This window comes from Gekko japonicus, unplaced genomic scaffold (genome assembly GCF_001447785.1).
Source record: "Gekko japonicus isolate JY-2015 unplaced genomic scaffold, Gekko_japonicus_V1.1 scaffold1215, whole genome shotgun sequence".
Classification (NCBI taxonomy): domain Eukaryota; kingdom Metazoa; phylum Chordata; class Lepidosauria; order Squamata; family Gekkonidae; genus Gekko; species Gekko japonicus.
Window position 1 is genome coordinate 303,222 of NW_015163638.1, and position 14,632 is coordinate 317,853.

Genomic DNA, 14,632 nt, shown 5'->3' on the forward strand with positions numbered 1-14,632 from the left:
CATAGAGTTTCCCCTCAGATGATTGTGGCCCCGCCCCCAACGTCCCGGATGTGCTTACGTCACTTCCGTGTGATGTGCTTTGGGAGTGGGGTTCCCCCCAGGGCCTGATCCGGCGGCGCCAGGGGGGACTTGGCAGCCCTACTTCTAAGCCCACTGACTTTGATGGACTTGGGTGTAACTCTGCTTAGGACTGCACTGTAAGTGTACTTTGTAAATAGTACCCTATGGTTTTTATCTCTGTTTAGGGAGATCCACTAGGACACAGGATATAAGAGTGTGCTCTCCATGGAATAAGTCTCTCATGAAGTGCAACCAAGACATGAGGAATCAATCTCCATCTTTAACTCCTGTCAAAACGAGGCATGCCAATGCTGAGCTCAAGTCATATTTCCAAAGGAAACCCAAATCAGAAGTCATATTTCATTATGGAAAAATTGTAATAACAGCTAGCTTTGCCATACCTTGTGAGCTTGTGGTAGGAGAGGGCCATGAGGCTTTTTCCTAAGGACATAGGTGCTAAGGCCTTTCTTCAGGTAAAAGGTTGGGTTGGACTGCCCAGAGCTAGGCGAAGATAAATATTATCGACAATGAGCATTTTCAGTGAGAGAGCCCCGTTGAACAGTTTACGCATGCACTTAAATATCAACAAATTGTCAGAAAATCAGTAAAGACGTTGTTCTTCACTGGACCAATGCTGCTTTCAGAAGAAAAGGTGCAAACATTTAGATCACAACGAGGTTCTTCACTAGGTGTACATGATGAAAAGCAAAAGCCAAAACATACTTTTATCAACCTGCTCTCTCATAGCTCTCTTCAAGCCACCAGAAAATGCTATATAAAGTGGTGCTTTCAGAAGCGAACCACATGGTTTCCTAAACAAAGACAGGAGCTCTGGGATTATGTCCCTCTGTGGAGCTGCCACTTCCGTGCACGAGAATCTATGAGCAGCTTCCATGTGATGTAACCCGTATCAACTATCAATGGACATTATCTTCCTCCTTCTCCTTGCTCTGCACACCAAAGACTGAGGCTTTATGGCAGCAGGATTAGCTTGAGTGTTGTGTAATCTGGGTATGAACACACAGTACTACCACAAGAAACTGGGCTGGACCCAGTTCAAAGCTCCTGGTAAAAGGTAAAGGTTCCTTTGCTTGAAAGCCAGTCGAGTCCGACTCTAGGGTTGCGGTGCTCATCTCCGTTTCAAAGCCGAAGAGCTAGCGCTGTCTGAAGACGTTTCCGTGGTCATGTGGCCGGCCGGCATGACTAAACACCAAGGTGCACGGAACGTTGTTTCCTTCCCACCAAAGTGGTACCTATTTATCTACTTGCAATTTGCTCCTGGACTGATTATGAAAAAACTGGTGGGCACACAGATGTCAATAGGGTTGCCAATCTCCAGGAAGGGCCTGGAGAGCTCCCAGAATTACAACTGATCTCCTGGCTACAGAAATCAGTTTTTCTAGAGAAAATGGCAGCTTTAGAAGGTAGACTCTCTGGCATTATACCCTCCTGAGGTCCCTCCCCACCCCACACCCCTGTCCTCCAGAGGCACCACTCCCACATCTCCAGGAATTTCCAAAGTCGAAGTTAGAAACCCTAGACATCAACTTTTTCTAGTTTCTATAGGATGGATCCTGTTAGTGCAGCAGTGCTCATGGAAGCAAACTCCCTGCAGCACAGCCGGCTGTGCTCCATGAAATTGGGCCCCCAGGGTCAGCAGACCCACAGGAACAGCATGAGGGTAAGGGCTGCCGTGGGAGGATGGAACTGGTACAAATCCCTACCGCTCCTTTTCTGCTGGCAGAAAGTTTTCTACCAGTGGAAAACATGGTTGGGATCCCTCTCTCTCTCTCTCTCTCTGACAAACAATAACAAGCATTCATTAATACCCAATACTAACAAGACAGCTACAAGGAGCTAGCCAAATCTTCCAAGAACCAATGCACGGTGCAACATTCTCCATTCAAGAGGGGAGGGGAGAGGTCCAAGCAGTGGAGTGAGAGGGTAAAGCAGGGCCTATAGCAGGTCCAGTTAGGGGATCCAGGTCCAGAGCAGGGGGTCCAAGCATCTGGGCAGATGCTAATTCACCAAGTAATCCAAAAAGGAAAGAGCTTGAACAGAGTATGCACATATAACTTATGCATGTGTACATCTGTTCAGACCTGCATGTGTGAGTGAGAGCCAACTCCCACTCACATAGACATACCCATGGATGTTCTATGTGAACCAGTCTAGCAAAGGCACAAAAGGTGTAAGTAGTTCGAGTGCTGGATTACAACCAAGAAGACCCAAGTTCCTATACCCACTCAGTAGTAGAGATCACCTTGGGCCAGTCATTCTCTTTCAAGGTAACCTGGCTTGACAGGTTGTTGCAAGGATAAAACAGACGAAGGCAGAACCATCTGAGCCCCTGGGTCAGGTGTCTTTGAAAAATAAAGCAACAACACCACCATGGATTTAGCACATAAACAGATTAGGAGCCAATCCAAAAACCTTAAAACTGGGCTAACAGCAGCCAAAGACTTGTGAGAATATTATATCCCTCACAAAAAAAAATAAACCATCCCCTAACATATAACACGGTACAATATTCGAGTCCTGTAGCACCTCAAGGATCAACATTTCCCACGGTGTAAGCTTTCCTGAGTCAAAGCCCGCTTTGTCAGGTTCAATATTTGTTTCTCAGCAAACAAACTTGGGACAAAAATCCGTGGCAGACGGACAGCCAGGACCAGAACGAGACTGTATGCACTTTTGCACTCTTTCTCTCCCAAATGCTTTTGAGTTTGAGTTTGAGACAACAACCGTTGTCTGAACCTCTACAACGCTGCAAAAAGCTGTGGAAGGGGGGACGCAGCAGGAAGGGGAAAGAATGGCAAAACGTTGCAAGAAACGTCTGCGCTCCCAGCACAGACTTTTGCCCGCTTCAGCCCGTTTATGGCTGCGCGTCTGTAGTATGTCATGGGGCGCCGTTACCTGTACTGCCTGACGAGCAGAGCTCCAGGTGGCTGCAAAGGAAAGCCTGGCAAGTGCCGGCGCAGGTACTCCTCCAAGGCGCCTGGGTCAAATCTGTGCCGCTCTCTCACTTCGGTGGTGTCCGGCTCCGCTGCCATTTCCAGCCCTCCGTCGCCAAATACGGTCTATCGGCGCCAGGCAGCCAAAGGCGCTGCCGAGGGAAGGCAGAAGCAAAGAGGTTCGGCCCCTCTGCCCAGAGCGTAGCTCCAGCAACTGTTTGCCAAGCTCCGCTAACAGCGTAACCTGTTCGCCGCCTACTCCTCGCTGGGAGAGCGCAAAGAAGGGTTTCTTATGCAAATCGCATAGGCCGTTTGGAACTCAGCCCAGGGCGCCTCCTGCTTCCTCAGCGACAGGTACTTGGCAGCTTCTTGTTTCCTAAATTCTCTATGGCTTGAAGCTGGTGGGAGTCAGAGCCTGTGATCGTTCCGTTCGCTAAATGTATCCACCACCAAGCACTCTATAAATGTTGATACCCCCCACCCAATATGTAGGAGTCTCGTGAGTCGAGACCCTTTAAAGACTCACTAAACGTATTCCAGCACAAGCGCTCCCTTTTGTTAACTGACTGATAGGGTGACCCCTTAAAACAAGATTTTTCAAAATACTCAGACATTAACTCACTTTTGTGGACTTGAACTAGGGCGAATAGGGTTGCCAGGTCCGGGTCACACGCCAGAGATCATTCTGGCTCCCTCAGCTCTCCTTCGGGGCTCTTTAAAAAGTTACGGCAGCTGCGATGGGGGCGGGGAGGGGGAGCTGCCTCCCTGAGTCCCAGGGTGGTGGCCTTGGACTCGTAGGGGCAAATTCCACCTCTTGCCTGATGTCCGAGGGTGTGATGTCCACCTTAACCAGTTACACCGCTGGAGGGGGGAGGATCTGGAAAGTTAGTTTATAAGAAACTGCTGTCAAAGATAATGCACCTCTTCATAACTCCCAAGAGTTGTTAAACTGGTTTCGAGAATACACTTAAGACGTGTGTTTGTTGCGTCTCCCATTGTTTCCAATGGGCAATCCTGTCCTTCCTTTTAGTACATCCCTCAAATACTACTGTGTGCGCCCGGATGTTTGTTCTGCAATCCAGTCTGCCGTTTCCCACGTTTAAACCCATTGATTTCAATGGGTTTAGACTAAAAAAACAAACAAAACCCCCTGCATATGGTTGTGCTGATGTTACATCACAGCCACATAAAATAATCTTGTAGTACTTTCAGGCTTAATGGGTTTATTGGGGGAGGAAGCGTTGATGACTTCGCAACGCCTAGGCACTAGCTGGAGCACTGAACCACCATCCTTGCTCCCCGGATCTATTTGCGCCCGGAACTTTGGTCGCTGGTGTATGAGTACAGCAGGGGATCGTTTTTGCTGCAACTCCAGGAAGTGCTCGCAGTTGAGACGTGTCTCTGGCGGCGGGGACGGGTTGAGCGGCTGCTGGGTGTCGGTGAGTCCTTGGACCTTTCAGCTGCTGGGATTGCTGGTAATTTTGGGAGCCGGCCATGGCTGACATGGCCGGCGTCGTGGAACAGCTGCAGAGACGCATTCGAGAGCTGGAGGAAAAGCTGGCCCGTGAGACGGGAGGCAGCGGTGGTGGGCAAACCCAGAGGGCGCGGATCGAGAGGATGAGCCCGGAGGTGACAGACTCCAATCCGTACAGGTGAGCTGGATCCCCTCAATGCCGTGTTTAAGGAGGAGGGGAGTGCCGTGGGGGGGTGTCCTAGGCAGACCGCTATGAATGAAGAAGCGTGTTATGTGGGTGATTTTTGCTTGTCGCCCATTATTTCGGGTGTAGAAGTGGTGGTGGGTGATGCAACTGAACTAACGTGTTCAGCAAGGTTTTTGGATGAGAGAAGATCATGTCTCTTCCCACCACCACCCATTCTTCTGTTCTGTAAAATCCTCCTTTTAAAAAATCGTAGTGGATTGAGTTTATAGGCTGCCTTGTAACTTGAGAAACTTGCCGGAAGCATTTCAGAAAGTTAAAAGAATACAATAAAAATATGAAAATTATTAATAGTAAAAAGTAAAAAACAAACCCAGAAACAAAACAGGCCAGGGCCTGAACTGCTATCCATAATAGTTCTCCGGCTCGAAGGGGCCCATTAAAAGATGAAATCCATTAATTGGGTGGGGGAGGAATTATTTGGCATGGCACCAAATGGTGGTGCCAGGTGAGTCTCAGGTGCAAAATGGATTATGATTTATGATGGCCCATGTAAGTGGAAAATGATAGTGTAATGATGCTATTTGGTACTGGCTCTTGGGAACACATTTGTTCGCTGGATCATAATTGATTTTATCTTTCACACATACAGGTTATATGCCAAATCCTGTTTCTCAGAATACAGTTATGTTAGCCTAGCTTCAGGTCCTTCAAACTTCCGTACTGATGGTGTGCTCTTTCTCCATCCATTGTCATCATACCTCACTAATAACTGTTTGTGGGAGATGCTGGTGCTCCAATCTCAACTGCCATATTTTTGTTACTGCATCATGTGCCGTGATCACTGTGGGGAGCTGTTAATGGATAGGGTAACAGTCCCAGAGGAGCAGGTCAAGAAATGGACCGGCCAGTTCCACTGTAGAATTGAACATCAGTTGCTTTGGGATCCAGTTCTGATCATTGTTTCTTCAGTCTTCTGAGAGGCATTCTTGTCTTCCTCAGCTTCTTGTGCCAGCTAAGGAATTCTTGGATTGTGTACTGATTTCAAGGCTGTCTCTATGGGTGAACTGCAAACTCTGCCAAAGCCAACAACTAGGGATGCCAGGCCACCAGCTGGCGTCCCTGGGAGTTTTCTGGCCAGGACGTGGGCCAGAAGTGACATCCAGCAACTTGTGATGTTACATCCACTAGAAAACCTGCATGTGACATAAGAGTATAAAGTAGTCCCCTGGCTGTCTCTGAAAAAACCCGTTGATGGATGTGTTGCTGGATATAATTTCTGGCCAAGGCTTTTCCCCCTGCTGCTTAGAGGAGCAGGGGCCCAACCACTGGAAGGCCTCTTGCGAGAAGTGGGCACATAGTGTCTCTACCGCCAACAATAAATAGTTATATTGAATAGATAGTTCACTGAAGAATTTTGATTACAACCAGTGGAATTGTCATATTGGTTTTGAAATAACTATCGTGTGAATAAACTGATGCTTTCCTTCCTTGACAAAATGCATCTGTCTTTTCTCTCCCTGTAGTCGCCTCATGGCACTGAAAAGAATGGGAATTGTGAAAGATTATGAGGTGGGTTAGTGTTTCTTGCAGAAGATTGCCTTAATTATTTAACTGGAGGGAACAAAAAAAAAGTTACTGATTATGGGCATTGGCTTATTGTTGCAGAAAATCCGTACTTTTGCAGTAGCAGTAGTAGGTGTGGGTGGAGTTGGCAGCGTGACCGCTGAAATGCTGACAAGATGTGGCATCGGTAAGGTAATACACATTTCTTTAATATAACAGTAGTCCTGCATAAGTTTTAAGATGAACTTTTGGGAAAGATTGGGTTTCCATTTGTCTGCTGAGCATGACCTGGGTGACTACCATGTGTGAATGGCAGGCAGATGTATGAAAATGTCTGGGAGCTATGGTTGGCTGATATTCTTCAGTGTTTGTTTTCCAAGTGTTTATTTATTTAACTTTTATCCCGCCCTCCCTGCCCTCCCCATTTCATTTATACATATCACATTTGTATTCTGCCCTTTACTTTACTTATCCCTCACAACAACCCTATGCAGTAGGTTAGGATTATAGGGGTTGCCTTACTCAAATCCAAAGCTTTATGGCTCAATGGAGTTGAATCTACTGTGAGGAGTTGTTAATGGATAGGGTAACAGTCCCAGAGGAGCAGGTCAAGAAATGGACCGGCCAGTTCCACTGTAGAATTGAATATCAGTTGCTTTGGGATCCAGTTCTGATCGTTGTTTCTTCAGTCTTCTGAGAGCCTTTAATAAAGGCATTCTTGTCTTCCTCAGTTTCTTGTGCCAGCTAAGGAATTCTTGGATTGTGTACTGATTTCAAGGCTGTCTCTATGGGTGAACTGCAAACTCTGCCAAAGCCAACAACTAGGGATGCCAGGCCACCAGCTGGCGTCCCTGGGAGTTTTCTGGCCAGGACGTGGGCCAGAAGTGACATCCAGCAACTTGTGATGTTACATCCACTAGAAAACCTGCATGTGACATAAGAGTATAAAGTAGTCCCCTGGCTGTCTCTGAAAAAACCCGTTGATGGATGTGTTGCTGGATATAATTTCTGGCCAAGGCTTTTCCCCCTGCTGCTTAGAGGAGCAGGGGCCCAACCACTGGAAGGCCTCTTGCGAGAAGTGGGCACATAGTGTCTCTACCGCCAACAATAAATAGTTATATTGAATAGATAGTTCACTGAAGAATTTTGATTACAACCAGTGGAATTGTCATATTGGTTTTGAAATAACTATCGTGTGAATAAACTGATGCTTTCCTTCCTTGACAAAATGCATCTGTCTTTTCTCTCCCTGTAGTCGCCTCATGGCACTGAAAAGAATGGGAATTGTGAAAGATTATGAGGTGGGTTAGTGATTTTTGCAGATTGCCTTAATTATTTAATTGGAGGGAACAAAAAAAGTTACTGATTATGGGCATTGGTTTATTGTTGCAGAAAATCCGTACTTTTGCAGTAGCAGTAGTAGGTGTGGGTGGAGTTGGCAGCGTGACCGCTGAAATGCTGACAAGATGTGGTATCGGTAAGGTAATACACATTTCTTTATTATAACAGTAGTCTTGCATAAGTTTTAAGTGCTGAGATGAACTTTTGGGAAAGATTGGGTTTCCATTTGTCTGCTGAGCACGTCCTGGGTGACTACCATAACGTGTGAATGGCAGGCAGATGTATGAAAATGTCTGGGAGCTATGGTTGGCTGATATTCTTCAGTGTTTGTTTTCCAAGTGTTTATTTATTTAACTTTTATCCCGCCCTCCCTGCCCTCCCCATTTCATTTATACGTATCACATTTGTATTCTGCCCTTCTTCCAAGAATGTAGAGTTACTTTATTTATCCCTCACAACAACCCTATGCAGTAGGTTAGGATTATAGGGGTTGCCTTACTCAAATCCAAAGCTTTATGGCTCAATGGAGTTGAATCTGGATTTCCTACCTCCAGATCTAATACTCTTAGCATTATTCCACACAGATTCACTCATATTGCCATGTTGGTTGCAGGGACATTTGGCAACAAAGGGGAACTTGTCTTTTCACATGTGAAGATTCATGACAGTTCTCATTTCCTAATACTATAAATAAGATTTCAAGTATTTTAGTAATATGTACATTTCTCATCCCAAAATGGGCTTGGATCCAACCAGCTTTTTTCCACTGTGAAAAAAGGATGGGGGTCCCCTTTGACCACCAAAATGGCTATATTGGGTATCACAGGACTTGAATGGACAAAAGCCTTGTGGGTTTATTTATTTATTTAAATATTTCTACCCCGCCCTCCCCGCAAGCGGGCTCAGGGCGGCTTACAATGAAACGGTTTATAATGAGTGGCACAGAGCAAAAAAGCTGGCTGGATCCAACCCATGATATTTTCTTAAAGGAAATGTTCCTATATAGTTGTTTGACAGATATTTATTGCTTAAGGGTGGCTTTTGTCTGTAGCACCTGTGAGTTGTTCATACTGAAACACTGCATGGTGGACTGTGGAACTGTGTAGACTTTGTTACTGGTGTGAAACTTGTTAAAATCTGGAAAAGAACAGGAGACCTAGATAGGAAAGGTTCCTTGGGCTGGATCTACCCTACAGCTGTGAATTAGATCATCTTGTTTGTCTAAATGGGTAGAGCGTCATTGTGATGGCACTAGAAACAGTTAAACCATGTGCAGGTCAGTTTGTGTAAAAAATCGTGCAGAACCACAGAGCTCAGTCAAGTGTTTGTCCTAGTAGGGCCTGACTGGAGGCCACTCATGTATCATTGTAATCTTTCTTTTAGCTACTCCTGTTTGATTATGATAAGGTCGAGCTGGCAAATATGAACAGGCTCTTTTTCCAACCACATCAAGCTGGGCTAAGTAAAGTACAAGCGGCAGAGCACACCTTGAGGTACGTGATGAAGGATCTGGGCATCTGCATGCAATGCAAGAGGAACACTCAAATTTATAGATTTTTCAAGTGGCTTAGAAGTAATTTTTCTGGAGAACGTGTCTTGTACATGTCATGCAGCCCAATGTTATGTGTGTTGTTTACTTAGAAGTTAGTTCTAGTGAATTCAGTGGGGCTTACTCCCAATTAAGATTGTATACGGTCACATTCTGAGGGATCATTCCTAAGCAGGTGTACTCAGACATAAATTCACTGTATGAATGGGTCGGAATTTTCACCAGCAGCTATACCTACTGATTTTAAATGTTATAATGTAAATGTTTTATTGTGTTTTAAACATTACTGTATTATTGAAGTTGATGTGATCCGCCCTGAGCCTGCTCGCGGGATGGGCGGGATACAAATACAATAAATAAATAGCTTACTTCCTGGAAACTGGCAAGCGCTGTTTTCACTGTATTCATAACAATGTGTTTCTTTTGTCCTTAAGGAACATCAATCCTGATGTCCAGTTTGAAGTACATAACTACAATATCACAACAGTGGACAACTTTCAGCACTTTATGGATAGGATAAGGTAAAATATCTTTTAGGGGTGCAGTGGTAGAACATTTGCTTGGCATGAAGGAGGAAGGTTCCAAGTTCAGTCCCCAACATCTCCAGTTATAATCAATGTTCCCTCCAAACTATGGAGTCTTGTGAGCCAAAATTCTACTTTGTGAGCTACTGGCAGTAACGTTGTGAGCAAGCTATTTGGCTACTGCATAAATTAGTTTGCTCTGGAGCCATCCTTCCTGAGTTAAGACAAAAATCTCTGAGCTGGAGGCTAAAAAACTGAGCTAGTTCACACTAACTCAGTTTAGAGGGAACACTGGTTATAATGCTCAGGAAGTAGGTGACAGAGCCCTGACCTGGATAGCCCAGGCTAGCCCAATCTCATCAGATCTTGGCTAGTATTTGGAAGGGCGACCTCCAAGGAATACCAGGGTCGTGAGGCAGAGGCAGGCAAGGGTAACCCACCTCTGAAATGTCTCTTGCTTTAAAAACAAGTCTAGCTTGCCGCCTAGTGGTGTATAATGCTAAAAAAGAGCCAGAAATTTTGGCTGCCAGACAGTCTTAAGGATCTCCTAGCTCGGCTACACACAATGCCATACAATGATAATAATAAGCAGGTGACATGAAAGACCTCTGCCTGAGATCCTTCCAGTCTGAGTATACAATACTGACGATGGGCCTGTGTTCTGATTCAGTATAAGGCAGCTTCATGTATTCATAAATGGAAATTTTAACGTTCTGACTGCAGTGGTGGATAAGGTTGTTAGTTCTAAAATCTGGCACAAGGCTAAGTGAAGGAGACTGCATTATCTGTTTCCTTGCTGTTGTTTTTTGTCACAGGCACTTTTTGACAAATATACCTAATCTGTTCACACTTTGTAATGAAACACAATTATGGTATAAGCGTTTTCTTTTTTCCCCTTTTTGGTAAGGCCTGTAATGAGCTTGGACAAATATGGATGGAATCTGGAGTGAGTGAAAATGCAGTCTCCGGTCATATCCAACTGATCGTACCCGGTGAATCTGCTTGTTTTGCGGTATGTGGTGTTCGAGTCAACTGTTGTAGTATGTCATCCTCTTAAAGAGAGGGTGGGGTGAAGGTCACTGGAGTCCAGGGCTGTTTTAGTTTGGCCCTTCTTTGTTGCCATTGTCTTTTATGTATATCCTGTTTATCTTTCTCTCATGTTTCTCCCTCCCCCCTTTCTGCCCAGTGTGCCCCTCCCCTTGTTGTAGCAGCAAACATAGATGAGAAGACCCTAAAACGGGAGGGAGTTTGTGCTGCCAGCCTTCCCACCACTATGGGAGTGGTTGCAGGCCTTCTGGTACAAAATGTCCTGAAGTAAGTGATCGAGTATGTGATACCTTGATGTTGTAAAAGAGGCAGTGCTTATGAAGAGCAGTACCGTAAGTCCTATTGCATGAGTCTTCATTTTTGACACAAGCATTTCTTCTTTCTTATCCCTCTCTCATTATCTCAGGTACTTGCTAAATTTTGGCAGCGTGAGCTTTTACCTTGGCTACAATGCAATGCAGGATTTTTTTCCCACCATGGCAATGAAGCCAAACCCACAGTGTGATGACCGAAACTGCAGAAAGCAGCAAGAAGAATACAAGGTAAAAATTGCAGCCATTTTAGCACCTGAAAAGATAAAGGGGGGGGGGGGGGGGGGGTTTAAACCCACAAAAATCCCAGACATCAGTGCTCTTCAGAAGAGTTGGTAATTTTGTTTGACATAAGGCGGAACACGTAGCTTAGCCTGACAGTTATTTAATGAGTGTAGTGACTGCAACAATTACAAGAGAACTTTCTTTCCAGAAAAAAGTAGCAGCCAGTCCAAAAGAAGACAACTTTGTAGAAGAAGAAGAAGAAGAAATAGTACATGAAGAGAATGACTGGGGTAGGTACTAAGGTTAAATATGTAGTCATAATGTCAAGATGGCTGAAATTACTTTTTAACAAACCCAAACTGCCTAATGGTGTGATTGGGTTTGTTTACTTTCTTAAAAGCAAAGGGCTCTGTTGACTTTCCTTTAAGGAAGCAGAAGTTTGGGAACAGATTAGGGGAGGGACTCTCCCAGCCTTTCACTGATGATCCCAGCATCAAGAGAAAGGTGCACATCTGGACCTCATTTTGAGTCTGTCTATTGCAGTCTCTGATAGAAAATTGTTGACTTCTCCAGGAGGATGTGGTGGATGAAAACTGGGGGAGGTGTGCATAGTGCATAGATCCTCTTCGCCACATCCCTTCCCCTTCTGTGAGCATGTAAAAAAAACCTTTCATGGTGGGGACGGGAGGGACAAATGTAGTTTCTGTTTGTTGTTGTATTGTGGAAGATGCAAACCAGAGCACGTGGACTTGTCACAATAAATATAAAGGTCTTGACCATACCATATTATTTATTTAGAATATGACCTCTCTCTTATCTCTCGTTTAGTGTTCCTAAGTACAGTGTTCTGTCTGTGGGTGTGAATGAGAAAAAGCAAAAGGGTGCACGTTTAAGCAGGGAATCACTGTTATTGCCCCCGTTGTCACTTCCTAACATGGAAGGCGACTTGGCAATGCCGGCATTGCTGGACATAGCTAATGTTTAAATTAAAGTTAAATGTAATAAGTTTAAAATGGCAATGCAGTAGGGATGCATTCCAGACAATTTGCATTTCCTGCACCGAAAAACTATTTTTGGGAGAAAGGAGCGATATCTAAATCTGTCATGAGACCTACTGTGGGTGGAATACATAATAAGGGGTACCACTGATTTCCCTTGCAGTCATACAGTTTTATTTTTACTGTTGGGGGTGGGGAATACACAGGCATAGAGCTGGTTTCGGAGGTTTCCGAAGAAGAGCTGAAAGCTGCTTCTGGTCCAGCTCCTGACCTTCCCGAAGGAATCACGTTGGCGTACACAATACCAGACAAGGTAACTGGATTTCTTTTCAAATAGAACAGGCAGTAGAAAAGCCATCTAGCTTTTCTTTTGGGAACTAGATTTTATTAGCCACTGCTAAGCGAATGTGGAGTGACACATTTAAACATAAGGGTTTCTAGTCCAGGTTTCAGTTTCACAGGTGTGTCTATCAGTCCAGCTGCCCATTATGACGGGAGGATAAGCACTACCTTGCACCAACTGGCAGGAGGGGCAAACCTGTCCATTTCCCCCATCCTTCTCCAGTCCTCAGCCTCAACCCTTGCATTTCCAGGTCAGGCACTGAAAGGCTATTTGTCACATGCCTAGCTGAACTTTATTTTATGTAAAACCAGATTTGTATTTGATAGACCTAGAGATTTAGTAGCTTTTGAGAAATCAAGTCCAAGTGGCTTTTCACAAGTTGAATTCTGGGGAGTGGAGGGAGCAGGGGAAAGAACCAGGTGGGGTCTTTAAACCTCTTTTTCTTCTGTCTTTTAACAGGAACAGAACTCTATAGATGGAGCAACTGTCACAGAGTCAGAGGAGAGTCTAGAGGAACTGATGGCTAAGATGAAGAGCATATAACACAAACATTAGCAGTTCATACCATAGTTCAAACACTTGAAGAAGAGTTTTGTAACCTGTTTGCTCTTACAACATGAAAGCTACTATTTGATCATGTACTTATTAATTATGTTGACATAAAATGATTGAAAGCTTAGGACTATCAAGAAATGAGGGTCCGCATTTCCAATGAAACATAGTGCAAGATGACCAGCAGACCAATTCTGGCATATTACACAGGGCGCTAGCAGCCTTTTCAGACCAGTTCAAGTGTGGATAAGTTTACTGGTGGTGAACAGTTGTCTGGCAATGCTACCAATCTAGAAAGGTAGAATTTTATAGAGCATTGTTTCAGCTAAGCTGCTGCTTAGGAAAACAAAATTGTACAATATGTGCTGTAGCCTTAAATGTCACTTTTAAAGTGCCATCATCACCACTTTAAGAGTGTCATACTTGCCTGTTACTCATCCATACAAATGTTTTGGGTATACTTTTTTCTGTGTATTTTATGGACCCCTGTGTGTTCCTGCCTCCCCCCCCATCTTCCCTCTCCCCAATTGGCTTTATTAGGCCGTGTGCGCTTGCAACAAAGCCCTTTATTTGCCGATACCTCCCTCCACCTATCTCATCTCTTTCTCATTGTTTCTTTCTTTCTTCCTTTCTTTCCCATTGACGTGCAATTCATCTGCTGTCTCTCCTGCCTTCCTGCCCCCCCCCTTCCCGTAGTTTGGTGCAAAAAATGAGAAAAACGATGCTGTCTCTTCTAAGGAATTCAGGAGTCTCATATTAAGGAATGTAGGTCCTCTTTATCAAGAAATGAGGGTCCGCATTTCCAATGAAACATAGTGCAAGATGACCAGCAGACCAATTTAAAATAGGAGCTGCGGTGGTTAAAGTGATTTAACTCTTACCCATCCTGTTAAACTCAACTTCTTACATGCAGCAAAGTATCATTACGACAGGCTCTGAAAAGTCCACTGGACTTTGAATGTAGCAGTTTCTGATGACTCCCTAACCACTGAGCTGTCCAGTCTCATGTAATATCCAAGCAGAGGCAAACCTGAAACTAGAAAGACCCTTAAGAAGAAAGTTGCTTGATGCTACAAGCAACTCCCTGTACAGATGGATCTTTTTCTGGGTTCTTTAATTTTAAAAAATATTTGTTACTTTAGTAGTATTTATTTGTATGTTATGTTTAGGGTGTTGTTGTTCAGTTGCACAGTCGAGTCCGACTCTTCGCGACCCCATGGACCAGATCCCGCCAGGCCCTCCTGTCTTCCGCTGTCCTCTGAAGTTTGCTCAATTTCATGTTCGTTGCATCGATGACACTGTCTAACCATCTCATCCTTTGCCGTCCCCGTCTTCTTTGACCTTCAATCTTTCCCAGGATTTATGTTTAGGGTACATACTTGTTAAATTGGCAACAACCCAAAACAGAGAAGCATGTTTAGGATTAATGGTATTAAGTTATATTTAACAGTTTTGTATTGTGACTTTTTTTTTTTGATACTTCCAATAAACCTCCAGCTTTATT

The 14,632-nt window shown here is 44.5% G+C and overlaps 2 protein-coding genes across 2 annotated transcripts in view; one reads left to right on the plus strand and one right to left on the minus strand.

Moving 5' to 3' along the window:
• ACAD11 (acyl-CoA dehydrogenase family member 11) overlaps window positions 1-3,293 on the minus strand; it is a 40,050-nt gene extending 36,757 nt beyond the window's left edge. The window contains exons 1-2 of the mRNA XM_015407584.1: window positions 2,977-3,293; window positions 462-561 (exon numbers count right to left, since the gene is read on the minus strand). Coding sequence (XP_015263070.1) covers window positions 462-561; window positions 2,977-3,113 — 237 coding nt within the window. The 5' untranslated portion in view covers window positions 3,114-3,293. The remainder of the gene's footprint in view (window positions 1-461; window positions 562-2,976) is intronic.
• A 1,121-nt stretch (window positions 3,294-4,414) lies between these two features.
• On the plus strand, window positions 4,415-14,362 carry UBA5 (ubiquitin-like modifier activating enzyme 5). Its single transcript, XM_015407580.1, has 12 exons — window positions 4,415-4,666; window positions 6,199-6,244; window positions 6,341-6,430; window positions 8,963-9,072; window positions 9,563-9,649; window positions 10,323-10,386; window positions 10,560-10,664; window positions 10,839-10,966; window positions 11,106-11,241; window positions 11,444-11,525; window positions 12,440-12,546; window positions 13,036-14,362. Exons 1-12 carry the CDS (start codon window positions 4,509-4,511, stop codon window positions 13,117-13,119), a joined length of 1,197 nt encoding a protein of 398 aa, XP_015263066.1. The 5' UTR covers window positions 4,415-4,508; the 3' UTR covers window positions 13,120-14,362.
• Window positions 14,363-14,632: the final 270 nt, after the last annotated feature.

Coding starts and splice junctions, on each gene's coding strand:
- UBA5 (XM_015407580.1), top strand. CDS start 4,509: ATGGCTGACATGGCCGGCGTCGTGGAACAGCTGCAGAGACGCATTCGA. Junction 6,431..8,962: donor CAAGATGTGGCATCGGTAAG/GTAATACACATT, acceptor TCTTTCTTTTAG/CTACTCCTGTTTGATTATGA. Junction 12,547..13,035: donor CGTACACAATACCAGACAAG/GTAACTGGATTT, acceptor GTCTTTTAACAG/GAACAGAACTCTATAGATGG.